The sequence below is a fragment of the Xiphophorus maculatus genome, chromosome 9, assembly GCF_002775205.1.
Source record: "Xiphophorus maculatus strain JP 163 A chromosome 9, X_maculatus-5.0-male, whole genome shotgun sequence".
Taxonomy (NCBI): domain Eukaryota; kingdom Metazoa; phylum Chordata; class Actinopteri; order Cyprinodontiformes; family Poeciliidae; genus Xiphophorus; species Xiphophorus maculatus.
The window spans coordinates 13,822,528-13,845,526 of NC_036451.1; the positions used below are offsets into that span (position 1 = coordinate 13,822,528).

The 22,999-nt window shown below is 36.1% G+C and overlaps 1 protein-coding gene across 3 annotated transcripts in view; it reads right to left on the reverse strand.

Annotated features, from left to right (window-relative positions):
- The window catches only part of pex5l (peroxisomal biogenesis factor 5 like), an 80,838-nt gene that overhangs the window by 22,453 nt on the left and 35,386 nt on the right, over positions 1 to 22,999 (reverse strand). For 2 of the 3 annotated variants that reach the window (XM_023339326.1, XM_005800540.3), the window contains 6 exons: positions 15,548 to 15,659; positions 11,444 to 11,653; positions 10,613 to 10,733; positions 9,263 to 9,356; positions 8,972 to 9,001; positions 6,540 to 6,635 (listed from right to left, as the gene is read on the reverse strand). In XM_023339326.1, coding sequence (XP_023195094.1) covers positions 6,540 to 6,635; positions 8,972 to 9,001; positions 9,263 to 9,356; positions 10,613 to 10,733; positions 11,444 to 11,653; positions 15,548 to 15,659 — 663 coding nt within the window. The remainder of the gene's footprint in view (positions 1 to 6,539; positions 6,636 to 8,971; positions 9,002 to 9,262; positions 9,357 to 10,612; positions 10,734 to 11,443; positions 11,654 to 15,547; positions 15,660 to 22,999) is intronic. The other variant, XM_023339325.1, reaches the window with a different exon arrangement.

Sequence of the window (22,999 nt, forward strand, 5' to 3'; positions counted from 1 at the left end):
TAAAATAAAACACAATGTAATGAAAGTAAATTATATTAATGTGTTACAATGGTGCCCTTAAAATATAGAATTTAATGTAATTAAGCTCTACAATCATATTTTTATTATAGAATGAAATACAGTTTAAAAATATCTTAATTGCAAATGTGAAAGCATCCCAACCCAGGACTTTACAGTCTCTATCAGCTTGACATTTGAACTGTTATTTGCTGGCATTTAATTAGCTGCTAACAGAGCTGAGGTTCGCTCTAGATGGGCGACCTGTCAGTTTAAGATGCCAAATCACTTTCTGCATTTACGTTTCATCTTTATGTTTGGCAGGGAAGCAAATCCTGGACCTTTGAGATAGAGGAGCCTTTACTTCATGAACCTTTGTCTTTTAAAGCCTCTGTTTGAAACTTCAATCTGAGACATAAATGAATTGATTTCAGTTTGAATCCATTATTCCCATATACTATAATCTCAAATCTTTCTATTTGTACACTGTATAAGTTTTAGACTGATTCGGTGAACATCAGCGTTAAGAACGAAGGATGTGTTTAATTTTATTTAACTAATAGCAGACTTCATTGTAATTTATGATACATTAAATACTCTTTAAAAGCATAATAGTACTTTGCATTGAAAATATTTAACTTACTTAATGTGAATTCATCTATGTCTACAACAAATGGGGAGGTCATGAAGGAAATGACCCTGAGGATGCAGTAAAAGTGCAAAAAAAAAGACAATAAGTCGATGTTTTGGCTCTGTTCTTTATCCCATAACGTGTGTGTGAAAACACTGGTTCTGTCAGGAGGAATGGGCCAGAACTCCATCAAACTATTGTGAGAAGTTTGAGGTTGGAAAACCCAAAATGTTTGACCCTAGTCATACAGTTCACAGGCAATGCTTTCAAGTACTGAGAAAATGCATGAAAACTTATGGTCTTAAAGAAATTAATAAATAAACCTCTGACACATTGTTCTTCTCATTATTGTGGCATATAGGAATAATTTGGGTAACTTCAACTGAGCTAAAATGAGTTTGGACTGTTTCACAGTCTGTGCAATATGATGTGCTATACATTCTGTGAATGTACAGTGTGTCTCTTATGTCTGTAAACGTCCAGTTTCAACTATTAAAAAAATATGATTGACTGAAAACTGGAACAGTGCTAATTACTAAATTAATTTTACTAAATTAATTTCTTCGATGACAGAGTTGGTCAGTCTTTAACCTCGTGGTTTGATTTGTTTGTATTAGTTGGAAAATATGCAAACAACCGACTTATCAAAAAAAAAAAACATTACAATTAAATTCTTAATAGTTACCATTTGATTTTACTTTAGTTTAAGCTGAAAAATCTTATTTTACAAACTCAAAGCAGGTATTGTTATAGAAATGTTTCTCTGAAGGAAGATCGACTCCGATCCCAACCGACATCAGTTGAGCATGAATCAAGTTCAAGTTTTTTGTGTTTATACATTTGAACACTTAATGAGTGGTCCCATCTCTTTTTGTGCATATGGCTGCCACTACAGATGCTTTCACTGGCAATGAATAGCCTCAGCTTTTTCTCTTCCATCTGGCTGGTTCCATGATTTTCGGATGTCTTCCTGTCAGAAAGGAGAGCGAACCGGGAAGAATGAAGCCAAGCAGAGCAGAACAGCCTTGTGCGACTGACTGACTAAAGCCTGAACTCCATCAGTACATGACGGATCAAAATACAGTCACTGTGTGTGTACTGATGCTGCAGACGGGTGTAAAATACAGATCTATATATTTACATGGCAAGAAGACCGGAGTTGATGTGAGATGACATTAAATCCTCCACACGATTGATAGTGAGGCCATCATGTTGCTCCACTGAGTGTTTATCTTATTTTGATTTTAACATCTTTTGCAATTTGAGAAACTTAAATAAATAAAGTTAAAGTTTATTCTATATCTTTATCCACTAAATATTTTATACTGAGTACTGTTGCAGTATGTATAATGTGAGTTATCCTTTAAAGCAGATTTGTTTTAGTACTTTGGCGGAACCATCACACATTGCATCTCATTTGTTTCTGATTGCTTTTAATGTCCGTCCTGATGCCTGTTTTAATGATTTTCATGCAGCAGCTATTATCATTTTCATAATGCTGCCTTAATGCTTTTCATTATTCCTTACAGTGACGTGGGCCTCTGTTTGCACTGTGACTTAGTTCATCGTCTTATTACTGTATCTTGTCAATCTGCTCTTCCTCTAATCACATCAAATGATGAGATGCATGTTTGAAATGGAGTGAGTGTACAGGCATGTTATTATTACAAATATGTTTTCTTATATTGCTGTGATGTTGTTTTTAACACTGGTGCTGACAGTTTAATTAAGGGAAACAGAGCAAAAACACAGAGAGAAAATTTAAATCCTGTGTCTTTCTGGAAGGAGCCCATAGCTCTGACTTTAAATCTGAGCCGCTCTGAAGGAGCTCCAAGCCAATAAACATGTCACAACTGGTTAGAAATTAATTGGTAATACCTACATCATGATTAGTGTGGCTTAATTTGCATAGGACAGAGAGAGGGTATATGCAGCCTAAGTAGATTTTCACTCTACTGACAACAACTACAATCCATGTCAGGTGCATAGAAACTATTTAATATTCTAAACTTAAAATTAAAATATAATCAGACCAATAAAAACATTTTATAAAACAGAAATGTGGGTTTAATGAAAAATGTCATTCTTATCAGTTTAAAGGTTATTTTCAAAATGTACTTTTAAAATAAGAATCGAGTCTCGTCAGAAAGAATATTGTAATTCATTGAATATGACTACATATCTTCAGACAAATTTAAATGCACGGGATGTTAAATGGTTTGCATGACCACATACAATAGTCACATTATTAAAATACCATTGTGGAAGTTTTTCCAGTAATCTTATCCTTTCACTTTCATTAAAATATCAATGCATAAACCCAGCACTGCAAAGCGACCCCTGTTTTTGCCTCATTAAGCACTGCTCCCGATTCGTATACTGTAATCCCAAAAGGAATTGAATAAAAAGGTTTGTTAGAGCACAAATGAGCCTTTTCACCTTCCACATTAATTTGCTCCAAGAGATAAAACCTAACATTCTGCAAAGCCAGCTGTCGTATATAAACTTTATGTTCACCAGCTGCCAGACAAGCACAAAAAAACGGTGTATGAAGAATCCTCACAAAGAAAGAACCTCAGTAATGTAAAAATAGAAAACTGCTGTTCATTTGAAGTGTAGTTTCTTTATTATGACAGGGAAGAAGGCTTGGAGACATGGGAGACTTTTAATAGTAATCTTTTTTTGATAAACACACAATCATTGTTAACCCTTTATGACCTTAGTTTCTAATGTCTGTCTGGACATTCTTGCTTCTTTTAATTGTACGCAGTTCTTTAAATGTCCTGTGAGTAAAAATATACAGTATTTGCCCATTTATCCATAACAACTGGAACTTTCAATAGCTAGCAAGTTATTTCCACAATTTACCGTCTATTAAAATAATGTCTCAGATTAATTTCACTCCCTGCTACAGTGGGGTGAAATACCGTAATAACCCAAGATTGGCTGGAAAACGCAACGTCTCCGCTTTTAGAAAACATTGGAATTTTTTATGGTACTGCAAATTTGGTTGGATCGTCGGCGCTCTGTTTGGTCTGGAAGGATTAAAGAGTTAACAAACATTTGCAAATATTGTAACTCCTGATATATGAATCCATCAGGATTAATTTATTAGATCGGGATTTGTTATGATTCATAAAAATCCTATTAGAAAAAGTGTTTATTTGGCATTCAACTGTGTTATGCTGGGTAGCCTAAAAGTTTTAACATTAACCATAAATTTGTATTATTTTGAATTGAGTCAGAGTCTCTGGAGCCAAGCAAGTAGTTCCTCGAAGTTTCTTAACCATATTTTGCCCAGGGAGCATATTTAAGAAAAAAAAGGGAAAGTCTCATTATTTACCGGTGACACAGCAGCCTCCTGATGGGGAAAAAAGTCCTTTTCATCTGCAGCACATTCCTGGCCTGGTCTTTTAATGTTAATGAGCTACCCGCTGCTATGCTGCATAGGGCAAGTCCTTGGTCAGCAGGACAAAAATAGGAAGCTGGAGTCCTGATAATGTCACTCAGAGGAGAATAAAACATCTCTTTGGACAAAATACTACAAAGTTATTAAAGAAGGGAATAATAAAACTCTGGAAATGTCTTTCAGGAGCTAACTGTGTGCTTCTCTTACGGACCGTCACAAAACCATTGTAAGCTGTTGCAAAATCAATCAAAACGTCAATCAATGTCTGATCTTTTATTCTCAAAGGAAATCATCCCTAAAGATAAATTGTCAAATACCAATGAAAACATGCAAAAAATGGTTAAGAACAAATAATTTTTCTACATGACTGGTTACGATTTAATTTCATTGTTTACAACCTGGTTTTAATGGCTGTTTGCTTAGTAGGAAGCATTTTCATTAGTTCCAAATGACAAATTATGTATTTTGCAATTACAGTTTCTATTCTATTCTATTCTATTCTATTCTGTTTTTGAATATTATTGAATAGGTTTTTCATGGTTCTCTTTCATAAAATTGCCTGCATGCAAATAAAACAGTTTGCAACAATAATACAATAATATGATAGATGACAAAGGAATATATGAAGGTCAGATGAGATGATAGACAAATAAAACAGTGAAAACTCTGAAACTCTGCAAATCCTTCAGAAAAAAGAAGAGATACAGTCATTGTAGAACTGTATTTCTTTTGTCTGCTTTTCACGATGTTCTGAATAACAAAAGTAAAACCCTCCTGTTGTCATTTTATACAAAATAGGATTTATGGTCACCTTTCTCTCATTTTATCACCAGTGTGGGAGTATTTTTAATTGTCCCTCAGTGTTCTTCAAAGTCATGCTTTGGCTGTTTCAGTGGTTTCATGAAAGTATTTCACCGTCACCACCTCATTTAAAATCCAGAGCCATTTGCCTTCTTTAAATATCTCTTCATCACCTTCCTAGAACAGGAATTCAAAGCTGAGCCCCATCTCTTGGATCACCACCCTTTCTCCTGCCTTCTCCATTGATTTTTATGCATAAGGACATAAAACTTTACAGTTTCTTATCAGCGACGACTCTGTAAGACGGAGCTCATACTTCTGAGGCTAATTCTTTGTCTGCTGCCTCTCTGGGCCATAATTTCCTGATGTTTGTCTGGCTCTTCTAATCCAATGAATTAAAGTGAAAAGCTCAGTGCTAATTTAATATTCTCTGAGCTATCTCTTTTAGGATTCCTAGATGAATGTGAAAGGGCATGAGTATGCACTGCCTTTTAAATTGGAGTTATGTGATGCTGACTTTGGACACTTACAACAAAAGCAAGAAACATTAAGCCTCCTTGAACCACAAGGTATCCACAGAGGAGGCTGAGGCTGAAGGATACAGCTACAAGTTGATGTGGCAGGCTGAGATTGTGTCGTTTTTGTGGATAGTTTTTGTCTTTTGTCGTGAGACATCATTGCTACGTTTGCAAAGGGATTTCCAATTCCTGAAGTCTCTGCTAGAGCTTTCGCACACATTCCATAGTTGCTTCTTATGCTATTCAAAAGTGTGTAGAGTAGGACTACTTTAATTCATTTGTAGTAGAAGTGAGAAGTACTCATTTAAGTGTAAAAAGTATTGGGGCGTAGTGTAGCGCTGTGGTTAGAATGGGTGCCCTGACATAGCCGTCCTGAGTTCAACACTCATTCTTGAGTCTTTGGGACTATTTTCTCTTTTCTCTACCCCCTTCCTGGCAGACTACTGCTACATAAAGGCCACTAGAGCGGAAAGTTGGCCGTCTTGTTGAAATTGAAAATTTTTAAGATAAAATTCCATATTTAACCACTAGTTGGCATCAGAATAATGCAGGAGTTGAAACTTAAGAGCAGAACTTTGTTACATTACAGGATAAAAATGTCATATATCAGCTCAACATTTAATGGTCTTGAAAAACCATCCATATATGCCAAACAATGCACATTAATAAATTTAATTTCTTTTCTTTTCTTTTTGGGGGGATTTAAATTGGTGGTGTAATTATAAAGAAATGGCTTTTAAAAAATAACAAAAACATAAGACTCCATAGGACTATAAGATATAAGAAAAACAGAAAACAGAAAACGTTTTTTTAAGCATTTCTTCTGCAGGGACTCATTTGGGAGCATTGGGTATAAAGTGTCAGCTTTATTCATAGCTTACCCCACAGAGTTAGCATTGTTTTTGTTCTGTAAATAAACAGCCAGAATTATTGCTGTTGTTAAAAAACTAAATAAATAAAAAACTAAATAATCTGTTTAGTCTGTTTTCATCATTCCATCTCCTGACTTTGAAAAAATATCCCTCACAAGGACATTACACAAGTTACACAAATTTTATCTGCTGGAAATTGAAAAACCATCTTGGCGATTCATGTTAAATCTCATTAAAAGTTGGCGGGGAAGATGCCTTGCTTTTGACAGGTGACAGATGTGAGCAATAGCACTGAGCTGCACACGGCTTACCTCAACAGCAGCCTTGGCTCGCTCAAACTCCTCCTCCAGGGACTGATGTCTTGACAGGAGGGCACTCCCCCAGCGCTGCTCCTTCGTTAGACGAGCCTGTCACACAGACACACACGCATACACCCCTTTCATGATATAAACATTTATGCCAAGAAAAGGTCTATTACACGTACACCTTTACATTCACGTAGCACATCACAGCACACACGCGCAGCCAGAGGAAGAGGCGGGTTGGGAGAGTGTGCAGGGTCAGCCGTTGCTGCTTTCTCAGGGCCGAGTACATAGTCCTGCCTCAACAAAGCCTCTAACATGCTCAGGAAGGATAGCAGAATCACTAATGTCAGCAACCACCACCAGCGTACATCCCCACCACCCGATCCACATCTGAAAAAACTGGCTTCTCTCAATTTCATCCCAAGCCTGGCCCAATTTCTGTGCACCTGCACATGCAATAGTAATAAAAAAAAAACAACACAAGCTGATATATTTTCTGTGACAAACTTAGATGCAATGCTTTGTCCTGCTTTGAAAAAAATAATCATCGAGTTAAGTCCATGCATGTAGTTTGGCATTGTCAGACTGCAGTGTAATTTCTATTATGTTTATTACAAATCTGCTCTAGTAAATGGTTTTTATATAACCCTTCATGTTCTGGTATGATATGACACAAGATTTACTGTAAATAGAAAAGGCTACATGTATCCCAAGGCAAGTAAATCTATTACAAAGACCAACACTGCTCTATCTTCTGATTTTATTGCTTGGGAGGTAGGCGAGTTATTACCTGCAGCAATTTCCATCTCTAAAGATGGGAATTGAAGTTTAATTTAGGTTGATGCCACTAAATGGATCAGGAAAATTAAAAATAGCCAATGCATATTTGAAAGGAACAAAAATATAGCCAGATTTAGAGTTTCTGGTTCCCTTTGCGATGGCAAAACATTATTTTAATACACTGCAGTTGGTGTTTTAAAGGAAAAATCCACCCAAAAGGGACACAAAACAGGGAATTTAATTTTCTACATCTTTACAGCATAATTATCTGTGGACAATATTCAATTAGAAACCAAACAACAATTTTCATTCAACTGAGAACAGGACTATTTAGTTATGCTTTAAGATAAAGTTGAGAAATTAAAAATGACTTAACTGAAAAGATTTCAGATTTCTTTTCTTTTATATATAAATGATCACACATCATGTGATCATTGTGTATTTCTTGCCTTTCTTTAGTAAAATAAGTAATGTCACACAAATTGCAAAGTGGCAAAGTGGAGTAAGAAGACTCTGGCTGTCCTCTTAATTACTGTTGCTAAGTTATGCTTATTTTCCATCATAGTGCAAACAAAGTTCAATTGCAAATCAAAATGCAAAGTCATTATAAATAGGGTATCATAAAAAGGGATTCTTGACTGAATGCTGCCTGTTGTACCTATTGTACCTATAATTGAATCAGAGGTTTTACTATGGATGCAGTAAAGCAAATTTCAGGATACAACTATGTAGATTATGATTTACCATTAGGGTGAATGCTGACTGTCTTTCTTGCTTTTTTTTTCAGTAAAAGAAAGTCAACCCTCTGTCAATTCTAGGATATTAGTGTGGAAATTATCTAGGTTGTATCATTTTATCAGGCTATGCAGTGGTTTAATCCTCATGCATTTAAAATCAAATAAGATTGCTATGTTATTATTGATCTAAAAAGACATGTATAAAAAAACCCATGCCATGTACCTAAAACACATAAAGCTCTATAATTTAAAGAGGATGCAAGAGTGTTTTTTTAATTTTTTATCATGAGTTAGGGTGGATTTTTCCTTAAGCTCAAATAAGTGAGCCACACAATTGTTGTTAGTTAGTTGGGAAATAAATCATGCAAGACATGTTTCCTCTATGCATGCATGCTTTTCCATGTATTTTTATGTATGTGAAGAGGGTGTGTTGGTTTAAGGGTCACTAAGTAGACAGGAAAGTAAAACTAATCTCCACAGTATCCGAGTCACAGATATAGCTTGTAATTCCAAAGTGAAACACATTTCTGTGTTTGTTTGTCAATAAGGTCCTTCCATGTGGAGCTTCTATCTTTACTCCAAAATCTATTATTCATGAGAGCTGAAAAGGTGATATATGCTTGCTTAGTAGGACCAACACTAATGGGCTCAGGGTAAAGCAGCTAAATAATTCATAGGCTATTAATCTAATAATGGCATCTGGAAACAAGACTCCTTACGTTAACCTACAGAGCGGCGTCAACGAAAAAGAGAAGCGCGTGACATTTGGACATAAAGGCACCACAAAAGGAAATGGTAACAGTGAATGTTGATTCCTTCGAATAACTAAGACTTTGGTCCTTATTGAGATGGTGTCATGCTGTCGAAGTGGTGCAAATGTAAAAGTCTTTTGTTGCTGAAAGGATATATAGGGAGGCTTACATGTCTTCCACTAATATACTGCCTGTTGAGCTGAAATGGAAGAATTGTAGGTGTTAGGACAAAATGATGGGTAAACAATGACAGAACAGAGTGACTTGTCAGACACAAGCTTGGATATACAGTACGTCACCATTGTGCAGTTGTTAAATAAGTTAAACTCATTTAAAATGTCTAAATGATGATTGGATATGTTAAACTGTTCATATCATGAACAGGGTTTAAATTGCACACACAGAGCTCATGGTAGTGACATTATCTCTCAGCTCTTCTGCTGTAATACTGAATACTTACTTGTGATGCCAAGGCTGATTCTGGCTCTGCTTTGGTGTTTGCTTCCAACAAGTTCTTATTTGATGAGTCAGATTGGATTTTGCAGTCTATAGACCTACGGGAGAAAAACATCAACATGAGGTGCAATATAACACATTACAAGTTATTTTATCTGGGTGTTTTTACTTGACACATATGTGATCATATGTGGAAATCCTTTTGGTGCTTCTAATGCAATCAACCCTTCCAGACCGAACGGAGCAGCTACTATCCAGTCAAATGTGCGGTACCGTAATTCTGCCACATTTCGCGCTATCTGAAAATTTCCAATGGTTTCTGAAAGGGGAGATGTTGCGCTTTCCAGCCAATATTGGGTTATTCTGGTAATTTCAGCCCCTCTGTAGCAGGGAGTGAAATTAATCTGAAGGGTGCTCTTTTAATAGACAGTAAATTGTGAAAATATCTTGCTATATATTTAAAGTTCCATTTGTTATGGATAAATGGGAAAATATATTTACTCACAGGACATTTAAAGAATTGCGCACAATTAAAATAAGAAAAAATATCCATACAGACATTTTAAATTTATGTCTTAAAGGGTTAATGTCAATGTTTAAAGCTAAAAACAAATTATTTGTTTTAAGTCTGTTTCCCGGTAAGTTCAAATATGTTCAGATTTCAGCTGCTCCGAGGTTGTTTTGTTACTCATTCTGCTGCAAGTTGGCTCAATTTTGACGCGCAAGACGTAACCGGTAAAATCCGGTTTAGGATTTTCAAAATAAAACATCCAGAAGTAGTTCATTATTTCTTGTGCGGCCCGGTACCAATTGGTCCGCGGCCCGGTGGTTGGGGACCACTGATATAAACAATGTTTGCAACGCAATAGAGGAAGCCAAATTTTTGTGAACATTAGCAAAGACATTTGGTATCTGTTAGGATAGTCAGTTTGTTTTGTTGTTATTATGTGGAGAGCAGAATGGTTTTATGGTTCTCATGTTTTTAAGAAAATTCACATCAAAATAAATTGACATGCTGCCTTAACAAACTAGTTTTAGTGTGATTAGCATTTTGTCTACATTGTGCAGATGGTGTTGTGTTGCTTAATGAGCAGAAACTGAGGGTTTATTTTATTATGACCAGACTGTTTTAGTACAAAAGCCACATCTGTTGCTACTTTAAGCATTCTCAGTATGCAGACATTACTGATTATTTACATTTCAGCTGACAAGGGAACAGCTTTTTCGTATGGGTCGTAAAATAACAAATCAACAACATCATATCATGCATGATGTGAAGTACAGATTAGTAAAGAACATATTAGGATCATTTTTGTTATATCTTTAATTTGTAGACAGAACAAAAACAACCCACCACAAGAACTCATTGGATGAGTTTTTTGAAGAGCGCCGTCTCTCCAGCTTCCATTTTCTGTTGCCATTCTTCTCAGCTTTGGGATTAAGTTCTTCCCATTTATCCAACGATCCAATGGTAACTAGGAAACATAATTGAAATACAAAAAACATGATGATTGCCACACAATAGAACAACCTGAATTGAAAAACTGAATCCAAACACAATCATGTTTTGATCCTAGTAAAAAGCATGAAACTTTCCAGTAAAACATGACCTACAAAATAACCAATAATCTGACAGGTCTTAATTGCCACTGATATTTCATAAATAAAAGAAGAGCTGATATTTTTCTCAAAAAGCTTCAGGACCCAAATCAGTGTCACTCTCTTTGACCTCCAGTGCGTTATTACTTATCCCTTTCACCTTTTCAGACGCCAAATGCAAAAGTAATTGGCCCTATCCTGGAAATGCCTTTCAAAATGATAGCTGTCATTACCCTAAATTGGTTTGCCCCCTCTGTGGCCTATCCTGAGGATGTTTGAGGTGGCAGAATAATGGAAATTATCGCTATGGAGGGAAAGTGGCAGAATTGCAGAGAAAGGCTTGTGACGTTTTTGTGCCTTTAGAGCACAGAGGTGACGTGAGCATAAAGCATTGCAGAGTATTTTCTTGAATATTTTTCCTTCATTGAATATATTGGCTTAATAAAATTAAAACCAAACACAGATTTCAGTTTATTTTGTGAGTCAGACAACAGTTGTTTCCAGGTATTAAAATTCTAAATAATTGCTGGTTCATTGAGGGACTAGTGACTTCTTTAAATTTTGATAAACAGCAAACTGTCTCTACCTGACTCAAGCGATGCCCTCTCAGGGTTTCGCATGCCTGGTCCTGTCTGTTCAACTTCCACCTGGATCAGCTCTGTCTCATCTGTCTTTTTCTTGTGTGAGCTGTTCTTTTGACTGTCACCCCGGGACACCAGAGCACTTTTCTTGTCCTTGCTATTCCTCCTTTCTCCCGGTTCACTGAGATCTAAAAGGTCCAGTGTCGAAGAAAGAACTGTAAGAGCAAAAAAAAATAAAAAAAGAGAGAAGTTAGGCTGCTAACACAGACAAACTACATGGCAAGTGCAAACTGTCAGTGAAGACTTTTTAAAACAAAAAGCTATCAGCTTTCATTTCAGTAAATAAACTATACATTGGGGCATAAACTGTTCACTTGGTTGTATAAGAAACTAAGTTGAGAGGGAAAGGAAAAATGCCTTTTAGTGAGGATATTTAATTCTTATTCACTGGTTTTATTGTGATTGCAGTCAGATTTATTGTAAATTCAGCTTTTGTTTTTCAAGCTGCAGTAGACAACTTTTAAAAATATGTTTTTTCCATATTTGATTAAACTGTAACTATGTCCTGACAGCGTAATATGAGACTGATAATCTGTGAAAAGCTCAAACTCCTTTGCCTTCTTCCTGTGGTTCTACTGCCATCTGCAGAAATTAACCACACCCTGTCAGAGCCAGCAGGAAGATGTTAGTGCTGTCAATCATGCTAATGTACACATCACTCACATGTCTGTCTGCTTGCTTTCTTGGTTATTCATTTTAAAAATGTCATTTACTATCCCTGTACTGAGGACAGCATTCCTGCTCACTGACAACTCTAATTTAAAGTAATTGGAAGGCTGCTGCTTGCAGATGAATGCTAAATTTAGCTAAATTCTCCATAAAATGCATTTGTCTAATTTGTTTCTCTAAAATAAACTATTTTATATAATTTTACCTGTTTTTTGAAGTTGGATAAAAATAAAAACAGCTTTTATAGAAATCATGCAACCCTGCCCCCCAAGAAAAAAAAACAAAAACAAGAATATGTCAACTAAATCTGGATTTTTGTACTTGGTAAAAACTGAAGTATTTCACTTTTTTCTCCAAAGGTTTTGACTGTACATTTTGTAGAGCGTGAAGGCATAGCTGCAGGCACATGTCTGAATAATTGGCATGTTTCTGTTTTATGACAACCAACCAGAGAGCATTTGCTGACTGAAATCTGTGTGTAATCAGAGACTGTGCTTGCTTTCATGCCTTGTGCCTTTTAGATGACGAGGGTAATTACAAATCAAAGGAGACAGACTCAGGAGGGTAGTTGTCTGAACTGTTTTCAGTGTTTTAAAACGGGTGCAAGCTACTCATGAAAACACTGTAATGTCAAAAAGGTTTCTCCATTTCTTGGTGAGACTGGATAGATGCTGTGCTTACCAACCAATTTTCTGTTTGGTGGTTTAAATGTCCACAAATTAGCTGACTCAGAGAATATGAGCTTGCTTTAACATTTGAGTGTCTATAGATTAAATTAATTACTTCAATCCTATCTAGAAAGCATGCCTTTGTCAAGTCTGATATGCCAATAATGCCTGTGATAATGACAAAATTGGTACAGTGCCAGCTGTATTAGGAGACCTGCATCCATTTAAAGAGACACTGCTATGTGACCAGGAAGTGTGCCAAGCTTAATCATCAGTCATATGCCCTGCATACGTCTTTGCAAATATATCAAATCACAGTTGACATCACAACAGGAAATCATGCAATATCACAATTGCAAAGGACTGTTCTTATTCAAGACATTTAGTTTGGTCTGTATAAAAGTCAGATTGTCTTGCTTTTGCTTTAATTCTTCATGTAACTATGATGACTAAAATATATATTTCTCCACCACAAAGGCTTTGGCAGAAGGCTCTTTATTATTTTGAGAATAAACTTTCTGAGTAGTGTTAGCCATGATTTGTTTTAAGGTCTGTCGCTCATCACTAGGCAAACAACATGCAAATTTGTCACCTGGTGCTCAGTGGTTATAGTAAGTCTAGTTGGTTCTATTACTGGGAAGAAACACTTTATTTGATGGGTTGTGAATCAGACTGTCATGACACCGTCATAAACATGACATAACACCTTTCATAATCATGAGTAAGTCTTCATGAATATTTATGACTGTAAATCATGACACTTTTAATATAAAGTTGACATTAATTAAATGTCTTTGTTATGACAACTTGACATTAACCAAAAAATCATGATCTGACATAAGTTTGTTATAAAAGTATTACTGATTAAACTTTAGCTTTAATAACATAAAGCTACATCATTTTTTTTTTTTTTTTTTTTTTTCTCCTAAGAGTTTTTGCAGCGCTAGTGGCTCGTATTTCTTTCGACAGTAGGCAGACAGGAAAGAGGGTGAGGAGAGGAGGGAAGACATGCGGCAAAGGTCGTCGGGACCGGGAGTCGAACCCGCGACGTCCGCATCGAGGACTGAGGCCTCCAAGTGTGGGGCGTGCTAACCCCCTGCGCCACCACAGCACGCCCCAAGCTACATCATTTTTAAAGTATAATCAGTAATACTTTTATCACAAATTTATGTCAGATCATGATTTCTTTGTTAATGACAAGTTGTCATAACAAAGACATAGGAAACACCTTAAAATTATTTTTTGTTATTATACACAATCCACCAAACCAATCTGTTTGTAAAAAGGTGAATGAGGATCTTATCTAAAGTATCATCATGGTAGGTAAATTAAATCGATCTACCAAATGGAGAACAATAGCTTGCATTATGCATTATGTGTATAAGGCTTTTTAGAAACAGTGCTGTCTGTACGCCTGCTCTGGTTCTATTATGGTGTTACAGTAAAACTATGCCCTTTATAATACACACTCTTTCTCTATTGACCATATGTTGGTCAGTAGACCAATTCTGTTAAACTAATGCACATTGTGTCTTGGCACAATGACAGCATTATTCTCGTCTCATTTTTTTTAACTGGGCATAAATGGCTAGCTAAACTACAGCTACACAAAGAACTGAGAGAACAAAGCCTGATGTCTAATGAGGATAGAAGTACTTCTGTTTGTGATTATCTTCATTAATCTTGGCCAACTATCATTTAGCTTTGGAGAAGTCCATGAAAAAAACCTTTATCATGAAAATCAAAAATCAAATCTGTATTGTTTTGCATCGTCTCAGACAAGCTCAAATTTTAAGCTTTTCATGTTTCCTAAAAAGAAAGGATTATCTGTTATTTTGTTTGAATTTGATTTGTGTGTTTAGTTGATGCCAGTGACAGCAGGAGCACCATGAGGCTGTGAGACAGAAGGCTGAGGGGTTCCCAAAACGTTCTGCTATTTCTTTCCTCAGCTGAATCAACATTAGTCAGTGGCCAGTTTAGAAATGACACATGTCAGCTGTGCAAACTGGCTCTGCAAATTATGACTTTGCAGATGGTAGGACTTTTTGATCAGTTACCATCTAAACCAGGATGATAGTGGTCTGAATGATTTTTGCCCTTTCACAGATTTCCCCAGTTTTATCTGTCACTTAAATGCTAAAAACATTAAAAGAGTCAAGCTTACTGAAAGAAAAGAGAGAAAATATGAATACAGTATGTCACTTTTTAAATTATATTTCTAACAATAGAGTCATCTCTAGTTGGGACAAACACTAGACACCTCTGTTCAGCATCAGATGAACAGAAAACACAGAAAATCCGAGTAACATGGGAACTCACAGAAACTAATTTGTTTAAAAACAAGAGCCAGAAAAACAGTTGGCGCTGGCATTGCCTTGACATTGATAATCCTGTTTGAATGGTGCACATATGCCCTGACTTAAAAAGGCCCAATCCATTACTGGCTGCAACACAAACTAATTTGGTGACTGAAAAGCCTTGTTCTTTTGTCGGATGCAAACCTCATGTGAAAATATGTGTTGAATAAGTTGTAACAATGAACATGTGGGTGTTCAAATAACAGACATCTGATACATCCAAACAGAAGACAAGCAAATCTCAGATGGCTGATAAAAACATATCAGTTGAAAGCAGCTGCAAGCTTATCGTTGAAGTCCCTCATGTGTTTTGTGTTATCAGTAATTGAACAGAGTGAAAGGAAAAGAATCGCACCGGCTGTGTTGGAAGTCACTGGGCGGGAAATCCCATCACATTTGGTCTCGCAGAGGAAATCGTCAATGGAAGGGCTTAATAGCGGCCGACTCTCTTGTTGCTCGCTCACCAGCTGTAAAGACAAATGGATGAGACAGTTCAGGCTTTCACATGGCATATTTTTGCGAAACTCTCATTATGTCCTTTGCAGCTTGCTAACATGAAGTGAAGATCTGCTCTTTGGGCATGATTCACATGACAGTAATTTCCCTGTGTCACGAAAGAAATTGTCATCTTCAAAGTTATTTTGTTGGGGGAGTTTTGTGGGGAAAATATACCTGCTTTTTAAATTTTTTGCTTTACTTTTTTATGCAAAGCAAATCACTGAAAATCACGTTTGTATCAGATGTATCAGAAGCTTATTGTTTGAAATAATCTATTTTTATCCATCCATGAATACTGATCTTGATTATACTCAGCAGATGGCTATTAGAAATATGGATACATACAATCTGAAGGATTTCAAACCCCTGATGTTTTCTCACGTTACAACCAAAGACTTTACTGCGTTCATTGGAATTTTATGGACCTTACCAAGCTCCGCCCACAACCGACCCACGTGACCGCAAGTCTCACAAGCAAAGCCTCGCGGCGCGTTGTTTCTATGTAAACATGACTCGATTAGTGCATCATTTCTTCCGGATTTTCACAATATATCAGCTACTACAATGGACAGAGGAACTAACAAGTTCATGTCATCATCTGGGAGGAGGTTACTGGTTTCTCAGTCACAAGCTGGTTGCAAACCTGAGGCCAGCAGGTGTCAGTCAGTTATGGTAGATCTGACATTTGGTTTGATGACCTCAATATGAGAAGCTACAGACTGATAGGAGGAACCAAAGAGCTCTGTAAAGGTAAAGGCAAATCTTCTGAAGTTGGGATATAATTAATTTAATTTCACATAATTATCGCGGTAGAAGCCATTTGTTTGTTAAAATTTTATGAAATATATTTGTTCTATTTGATGTTTGTTGTGAATGACGTAAACTCACAAAGGAACGAGGTAATTAGTCCAACGTTTAGAAACTACAGCGGCTGTAATGCGCCACAGCAAAGGTAAACAAAGGTAAAATAACCCGAACAGGTGATCAACTCAAAACCACTTGTACCTTTTTACTCTCTCTCTCTTTGTAGTTTAGCACACCTGTTACCGTGGCAACCGCCTGCGCCCCGCAAGACGAGCAAAGATTAAAAACATAACATTCAGTCCGTTACGATATCAAGTTTCCAGGCTTGATATTTATTTCTCGATTATTAATCAGCGCTTCCCTGAACACAGATGGTTGATTGACTAGCTGTACTTTGTGCTAACGTGGCTAACACGAGTAACAGTTTAGTCCAAAGCCTTTTCTGCTAAAATAAAATCTTTAGTGTATGTCAGATACAGTACACATTGCATATTGATCTGTTTAGCTAACGTAAGACTGTGTAGCAGACAGGCTTCAAGGTGTAGAAGTTGTATCATTGCTGCCATTATGCTGTACTTGGCTAACGGGAAGCTAAGTGTGTTTGTGAGACGGCCACTCACGTGACCACGTAGAATGGGCATCAGCCAATGAAAAGCGGCTCCTCTGGTAAGGTCCATGTAATGACCAACACATTGTTGCACATTACTATGAAGGGGAAGAACTATGTTAGGCTGCTTTCAAACTTTAGAGCAAATGAAAATCAGAAAACGGTGGAAATATTTTGTATTAAGCCTTATTTAAGCCATTAAGCCCAGTGCAACTAACAATAAAAAATGAAAATTGTTCTCATATAGGCCACACTTGAGCTGCAGGTGTCCACGATGTAACATGAGATATTTACAAAGATAGATTTTTTTTAAAATTTTGATAAAATATGTACCATAATTAATTTTTCCAAACACTGCATGTAACGCGGATGTTTAATAAAAACATACCTGGAAAAGTTATTGATTGCAATCTACTGCAAACTAAAACCACAAAACCACTGAAGTCATATTCAATGTCGCATTTTTCACACGTTTCTCAGAGGACTTGAAAGGGTTTGCAGCAGAGCAGACATAATGTAAGTCAGGGTGGTCAGGAATGACTCTGTTCACCGGCGAAGTAAGCAGCAGAGAAGCCTGAAGTGTAAATCTCAAGTCACAGATTTACACTTAAGGGCATTTTAGAGAGACCAATTAATGTAACAGTCAATATTTTTGGGCCGTGGGAGGAAGTTGGAGTACCTGGAGACAATCACACATGCACAGGGAGAACATGCAAACTCCATGCAGAAAGAACCCACAATCTGCTGCAAGGCAACAGCTACCAACTGCACCACTGGGCAGTCCTGTCACTTTCAACTCAAGGAAAATCACTCTTGAGCTTGTGGTGTCCTCTTAATCATGCAGTAGTCCAGTCTTTCGAAACAGGTTGGCAAAAACCCATATATTAGGTGCATGTAGTCCGGAAATTATGGTATTTATGTCACCCAAGAATGAACAACCAAAAATGAGAGACAACCTGACTACTAAACTTTACTTACAGCGTGCAGGTGAGATGCCCTGATAAGAATCACAGAATGAAAACACACTTAATGAATGCATCCCTGAAATACTTAACTTATGTGAGCTCACCTTCCAAACTATGAATCTGCTAACAACTCTCTTTCACTGTGGGTTTGTCAGTGCAGCAGCAGGATGGTTTGCCTTCATGTCAGTATCTCTATTCAGAAGGTAACCAATTTTCCCACCAATACTACAAAGTTTGGAGGTGAAAATTAGACAGATAAGCCACCACATGCAGTTGCCAGCTTGGCCAGATTGACAAGAAAAAACAACTAAAAAAACAAAACAGAATTGAGGGAGCATGCTACTTTCTGTAGCTGCTCTTTTGGCCGTTCTCTCAAGTTGAATTTTAATAAAGGTGCATGAGGTTTAATTATGAAGGATGAAGGGGTCTGCAACCTGCCATATGGTTCATAGAAAATTGTTCAGTGTGGGAATTACAGGTCCACTGTACAGTATGTTCATCGAGTAGCTCAGATAATTAACATCTTCAGTATGTGTTCTTGTGTGAGCAATACAGAGTAAAGAATCAATTTTAATATCCAAAACTTATGGCTCAGGGATGTCAAATGATTTTCTCTTCTTCTTTTTTAATTGCAGTGAAGTTAGCAGACCCTTTTCATGTTTTTGTGAGCTAAAACAAAAAAGGAGATACATTTTGGACAACATTACATGTACTTGCTAATTAAGAGCAGTAATGATTTAAAAAAAAAATATATATATATATACATAGAAAAAGCTTTTTTATACTTTGAACATGTACTATAAAATGAACTTTTTACTAATGTCTTGATTTAAATTTGCTTTTAAATTTTAAAAGTTTATGTGAATGTTTTTTTATTTTGCATTTGTTTTTACTCAGCTTACTGTTATTTTCACTTCAGCTTCTAATACTTTATTTCTTCTAGACAAAATCATATCAATCATTAATGTCATCATCAAAAACCATCATGCGTCTCATTTGTTATCCTTTTTTATAGTGATAATCTTTATACTAAAAATTATTAAGAAAATCAACCTTTTACTAGTCGATTATATATCATTTATGTCGATTATAAATGTTCACAGAAACATGAATAATTAAAAGTCTACCAGGTCATCTTCTAACTCCAACCTTTACGCATCGTCATCCTTATATAAAAATAAAAGCTTCTACTGCAGGGAAAATGTAGGAAAATGCACATGGCCATATCTCTTTTGCTGCATGTTTTAACTTGAACAGCTTTTACATGGGATTCCCAAACATGGGATTTGAACAGATCTACTTCATCTTGGCAGAGCGCCTCCCTTTCACTGCTTTCACATTCTTATTTATTTGAACATCTGTTCTAAAATGGGATTTTGGGAGATCTCACATCATCTTGACATCATGCATATTTAAACAAAAAGTTTTTCTTTTGTCACTTCAATATAAAATTGATATTCTGCCAAAATACAAGCTGAACGATTGGATTCCCTCTAAAGAAAATGGAAATGCCAGTAACACAAATTTTAGATGTGCAACTCACAGCAATCCTTTGAAAAAAAAGTAGAAGAATACAAACCCAGACAAGGGTCATCGCTTTGTTGTGTGAGAGTCTGTGAAAATGCTGAGCCAGCACAAGTAATTAGGGCGACTGAGGGTTTCTGCTGGTGTCAGAAGAAAGATGTAGCTCACAGGAAGCCTTACATTGAGAAGGGAGGTTATTTTGCCTGAGGCTGCTGTATTTTTGCTGAGTCCTTATAAATAGAGACAAATTATAAGTAAAATGTAATAGTGTCAGATTTTTTAAGGGGTTATTTATTTAGTTATTCATATAATGTTTTCTCTGCTAAGTTTGATTTGATTTTATAACATCAATTTTATGAATATATAGACAGCCTTGGCAGTGAAAACTGCTAAAGTCTGCATGTGAAAAAAAGGCTAATACATACAGAGCTCCTAAAAGAGACCTCTAAGATGGATGAGATAATCATCTCAACCTTGATTTACATTATGTCTGATTGGACTCTATCTTCAGTGTTTCTGTTGTAAACTGCAGCCGGATAAGCAATGTATAGATGTGAAACTACATGAGATTGGTTTATCTGAAAGGACTTTGACAGAACAGTTCATAAATTAAGATCTTTTTGGTTTTTTATTTATTTAAACAATTTAAACATTCTGATTGTTTTATTTTTTCGAAAGAAAAATAGCTATTTTGGGAACATAAATAAAATATACTTTTACTTGTTTGGAGGCACAGCTTTCATAATTAAACTACTGTGCTGTATGTTCCACACTGCTTTTCTATATCCAAAAGGAAAAAACCCTTCTGTTGTTCTTGTTTCCAGCACATTATTTAAAGCTGTTTACAAGCTGCCTCTTGGCTGACTCATCTATTACATGTCAGCAGTGAACACTTGGAAAACTCAGAGGAGACCTGATGACTGGAGGCAGACAAGCTCTTAATAACGTAAATGATATTCATGAATCCACATGAGGCCAGCTGACTAGATGATAACCAGAAAATCATCTGTCTGTGAATAACAATTTATGTCTGTTGCAGACATCTGTAAATTACTGTTTGTATAAGATCTATTTTAAATAGTACAATAAATTATTCAATATTTTCTGGCTTTTCACTTGAGTTGCGGTTTCTGATATGGGTTACATGGGTGACTGCACAGGGCGACATCTTGTGGGGGCGGCATGAGCGCTCCCCCCAGTCGCCAAAGTCATCTTTGAATATTTTCTCTTAACATATTTTCTTAAGAAAATATGCAGAAAATATGCAAAGGTTTTACTTGTAGAGCAACATTATGAAAAGTGATGGTGAAAAGTAAGTGCCAGCAACCAATCTGTTGTTTAATTGATTCATAGGAGATAAGACAATATTTCCTAAATTATTTGAAATGAAATAGTATTTTACTTGGAGTTAAATGGGTAAATATATTAAATATTGTCAACATCTGCTGGTAGAAATCAGTGCTGAGGCTAAAAGCAGCCTAATAAAGCTGTTTGCGTGCTTATGGACTCTGATAGCATAATTTTACTGCAGTTGTTTGCTTTCATAAGCTCCCAGTGTTTGTGTTTTAATAAGGCTCATGTTCTAGTACCAGTTTAGAAAAGCCTGCCAGCTGCTTCCAGATGAGGGATAATGTCATTCTGTGATATTTAAAAGTTGGTGGACATGTTTGCATATTTAACTTAATAAAAGTTGCACGTTCCTCTCTCCAATTATTTTTCCTATTTCCGTGCGCTCACCACAGTACTGAGACTAACCTGACCTCTGCATAAATACGGACTGTATAGAACCATAGTGCTGGTTCATTCAACACTGTTGACCATGATAAATTATTAAAGCAACTGCAGAACTGGGTTGAACTCTCTGGTACGGTACTTGACTGGTTTGAGTTTTACTTAAAGAACATTTACTTCTTTGTGTCAATAGGTAACTTTTTATTGGATGCCTCAAAGATCCATCTTGGACCAGTCTTATTTAATTATCTACATGCCCCTACCAGCTCAGATTACAACAAATAATAAAAGTTACCATGACTTGTCTTTTGACAATAAACCTACATGAACCCATGCATAGAGGAAACTAATGCATGAATGTGCTACAACTTTATTCAGTTAAATAAAAACAACACTGAAGTAATAATTTTGAACCGAAAGAGATTTGGCTGACACCCTTTCAAAATAAAAGCAAATCAGAAACTTTCCTACTAACTGGATTGAATGTGACTGAAAAATATACATATTTGTAATCAAAACAAATGTGTAGAAAACTTTTGACAAAAATTGTGACGTTTTTCTTGGATGAAACCTTTGAGGAAAAATGGCATAATTTTTCATATTTGAGAATATGCTGGTCAGTGGCATTCGTCAAATAATTTTCATATTTTCCACATCAGATGCAATTTACAAAACATGTTTTTAAAACATGTTTTTATGTGGAGTAATGCTCGTCCAGTGCATCCTTTCTTATTAGCTTTTCTGAGAAATTACAAGAGAAACCCAATTACCGACTGTTGGGTACATTAGTATAAACCCATGGGACATAATTGTTTGTTTCATATTGAGTCTGAAATGTATTAGTGTCACAGCTTTTAGTAAGCACTGTAATCATGCTGTTTCCTCAAAACATTTACAATTTTCATTAAAACTGAAATAATGACATCTCATTTTCTTCAGCCATCCAAAAAACAGGGATAGAAGATAGGCTGTGTTGTTCCTGGGAGATGATTCAAGCACAACGCAGGTACCAAGCAAAGACTAATTATAGGTCGAGTTTAAACCCAGGAGAGGAGCTTATTGAACCGTTTGCCCATTACTCTGAGCAGCAGGAACGTTGCTGTTATATCCTGTTGACATTTTCCATATGCTCTTCCTATGCTACTATTTTTCCTCCTTTCCTATTCACTCTGGCGTTTTGTTTACAAGTGTTTGAAGAGGTAATCTTAAAAAAAAATTATGTAATGGAAAATCTTGGCTAATTGCGCCACTTGGGCTTTACTCCAAGAAATCTCTCAGATATTGCTGTCAAGGGAGCAACTAGTCTTGTCAGAACCTGAGGTGAGGACATGCGGGAGGTGGAGAAGATGGAAAATACTATGTTAACTGGAAGGTGTGTATAACAGAAATATAAGAAAAAAAAAATATATATATATATATGTATATATATATATATATATATATATATATATATATGGACTTTCAAAGCCTGTGTTTTGTGGTTCATAAAATTCACAGGGAGAATAAAATTTACCTAATACTAATTCTAGCTCTCCAGCATGAGTACTTTAGTTTTCTGTAAAACACATTTATTGTATGTTTTTGGATCACTTAAAAATGTCTGTATCAGAACTTGACTCATTACCATATTTTAGCTGCTTCAGTGGGTGGTAATTTAGTCGCAAAGGCCTGAATACTG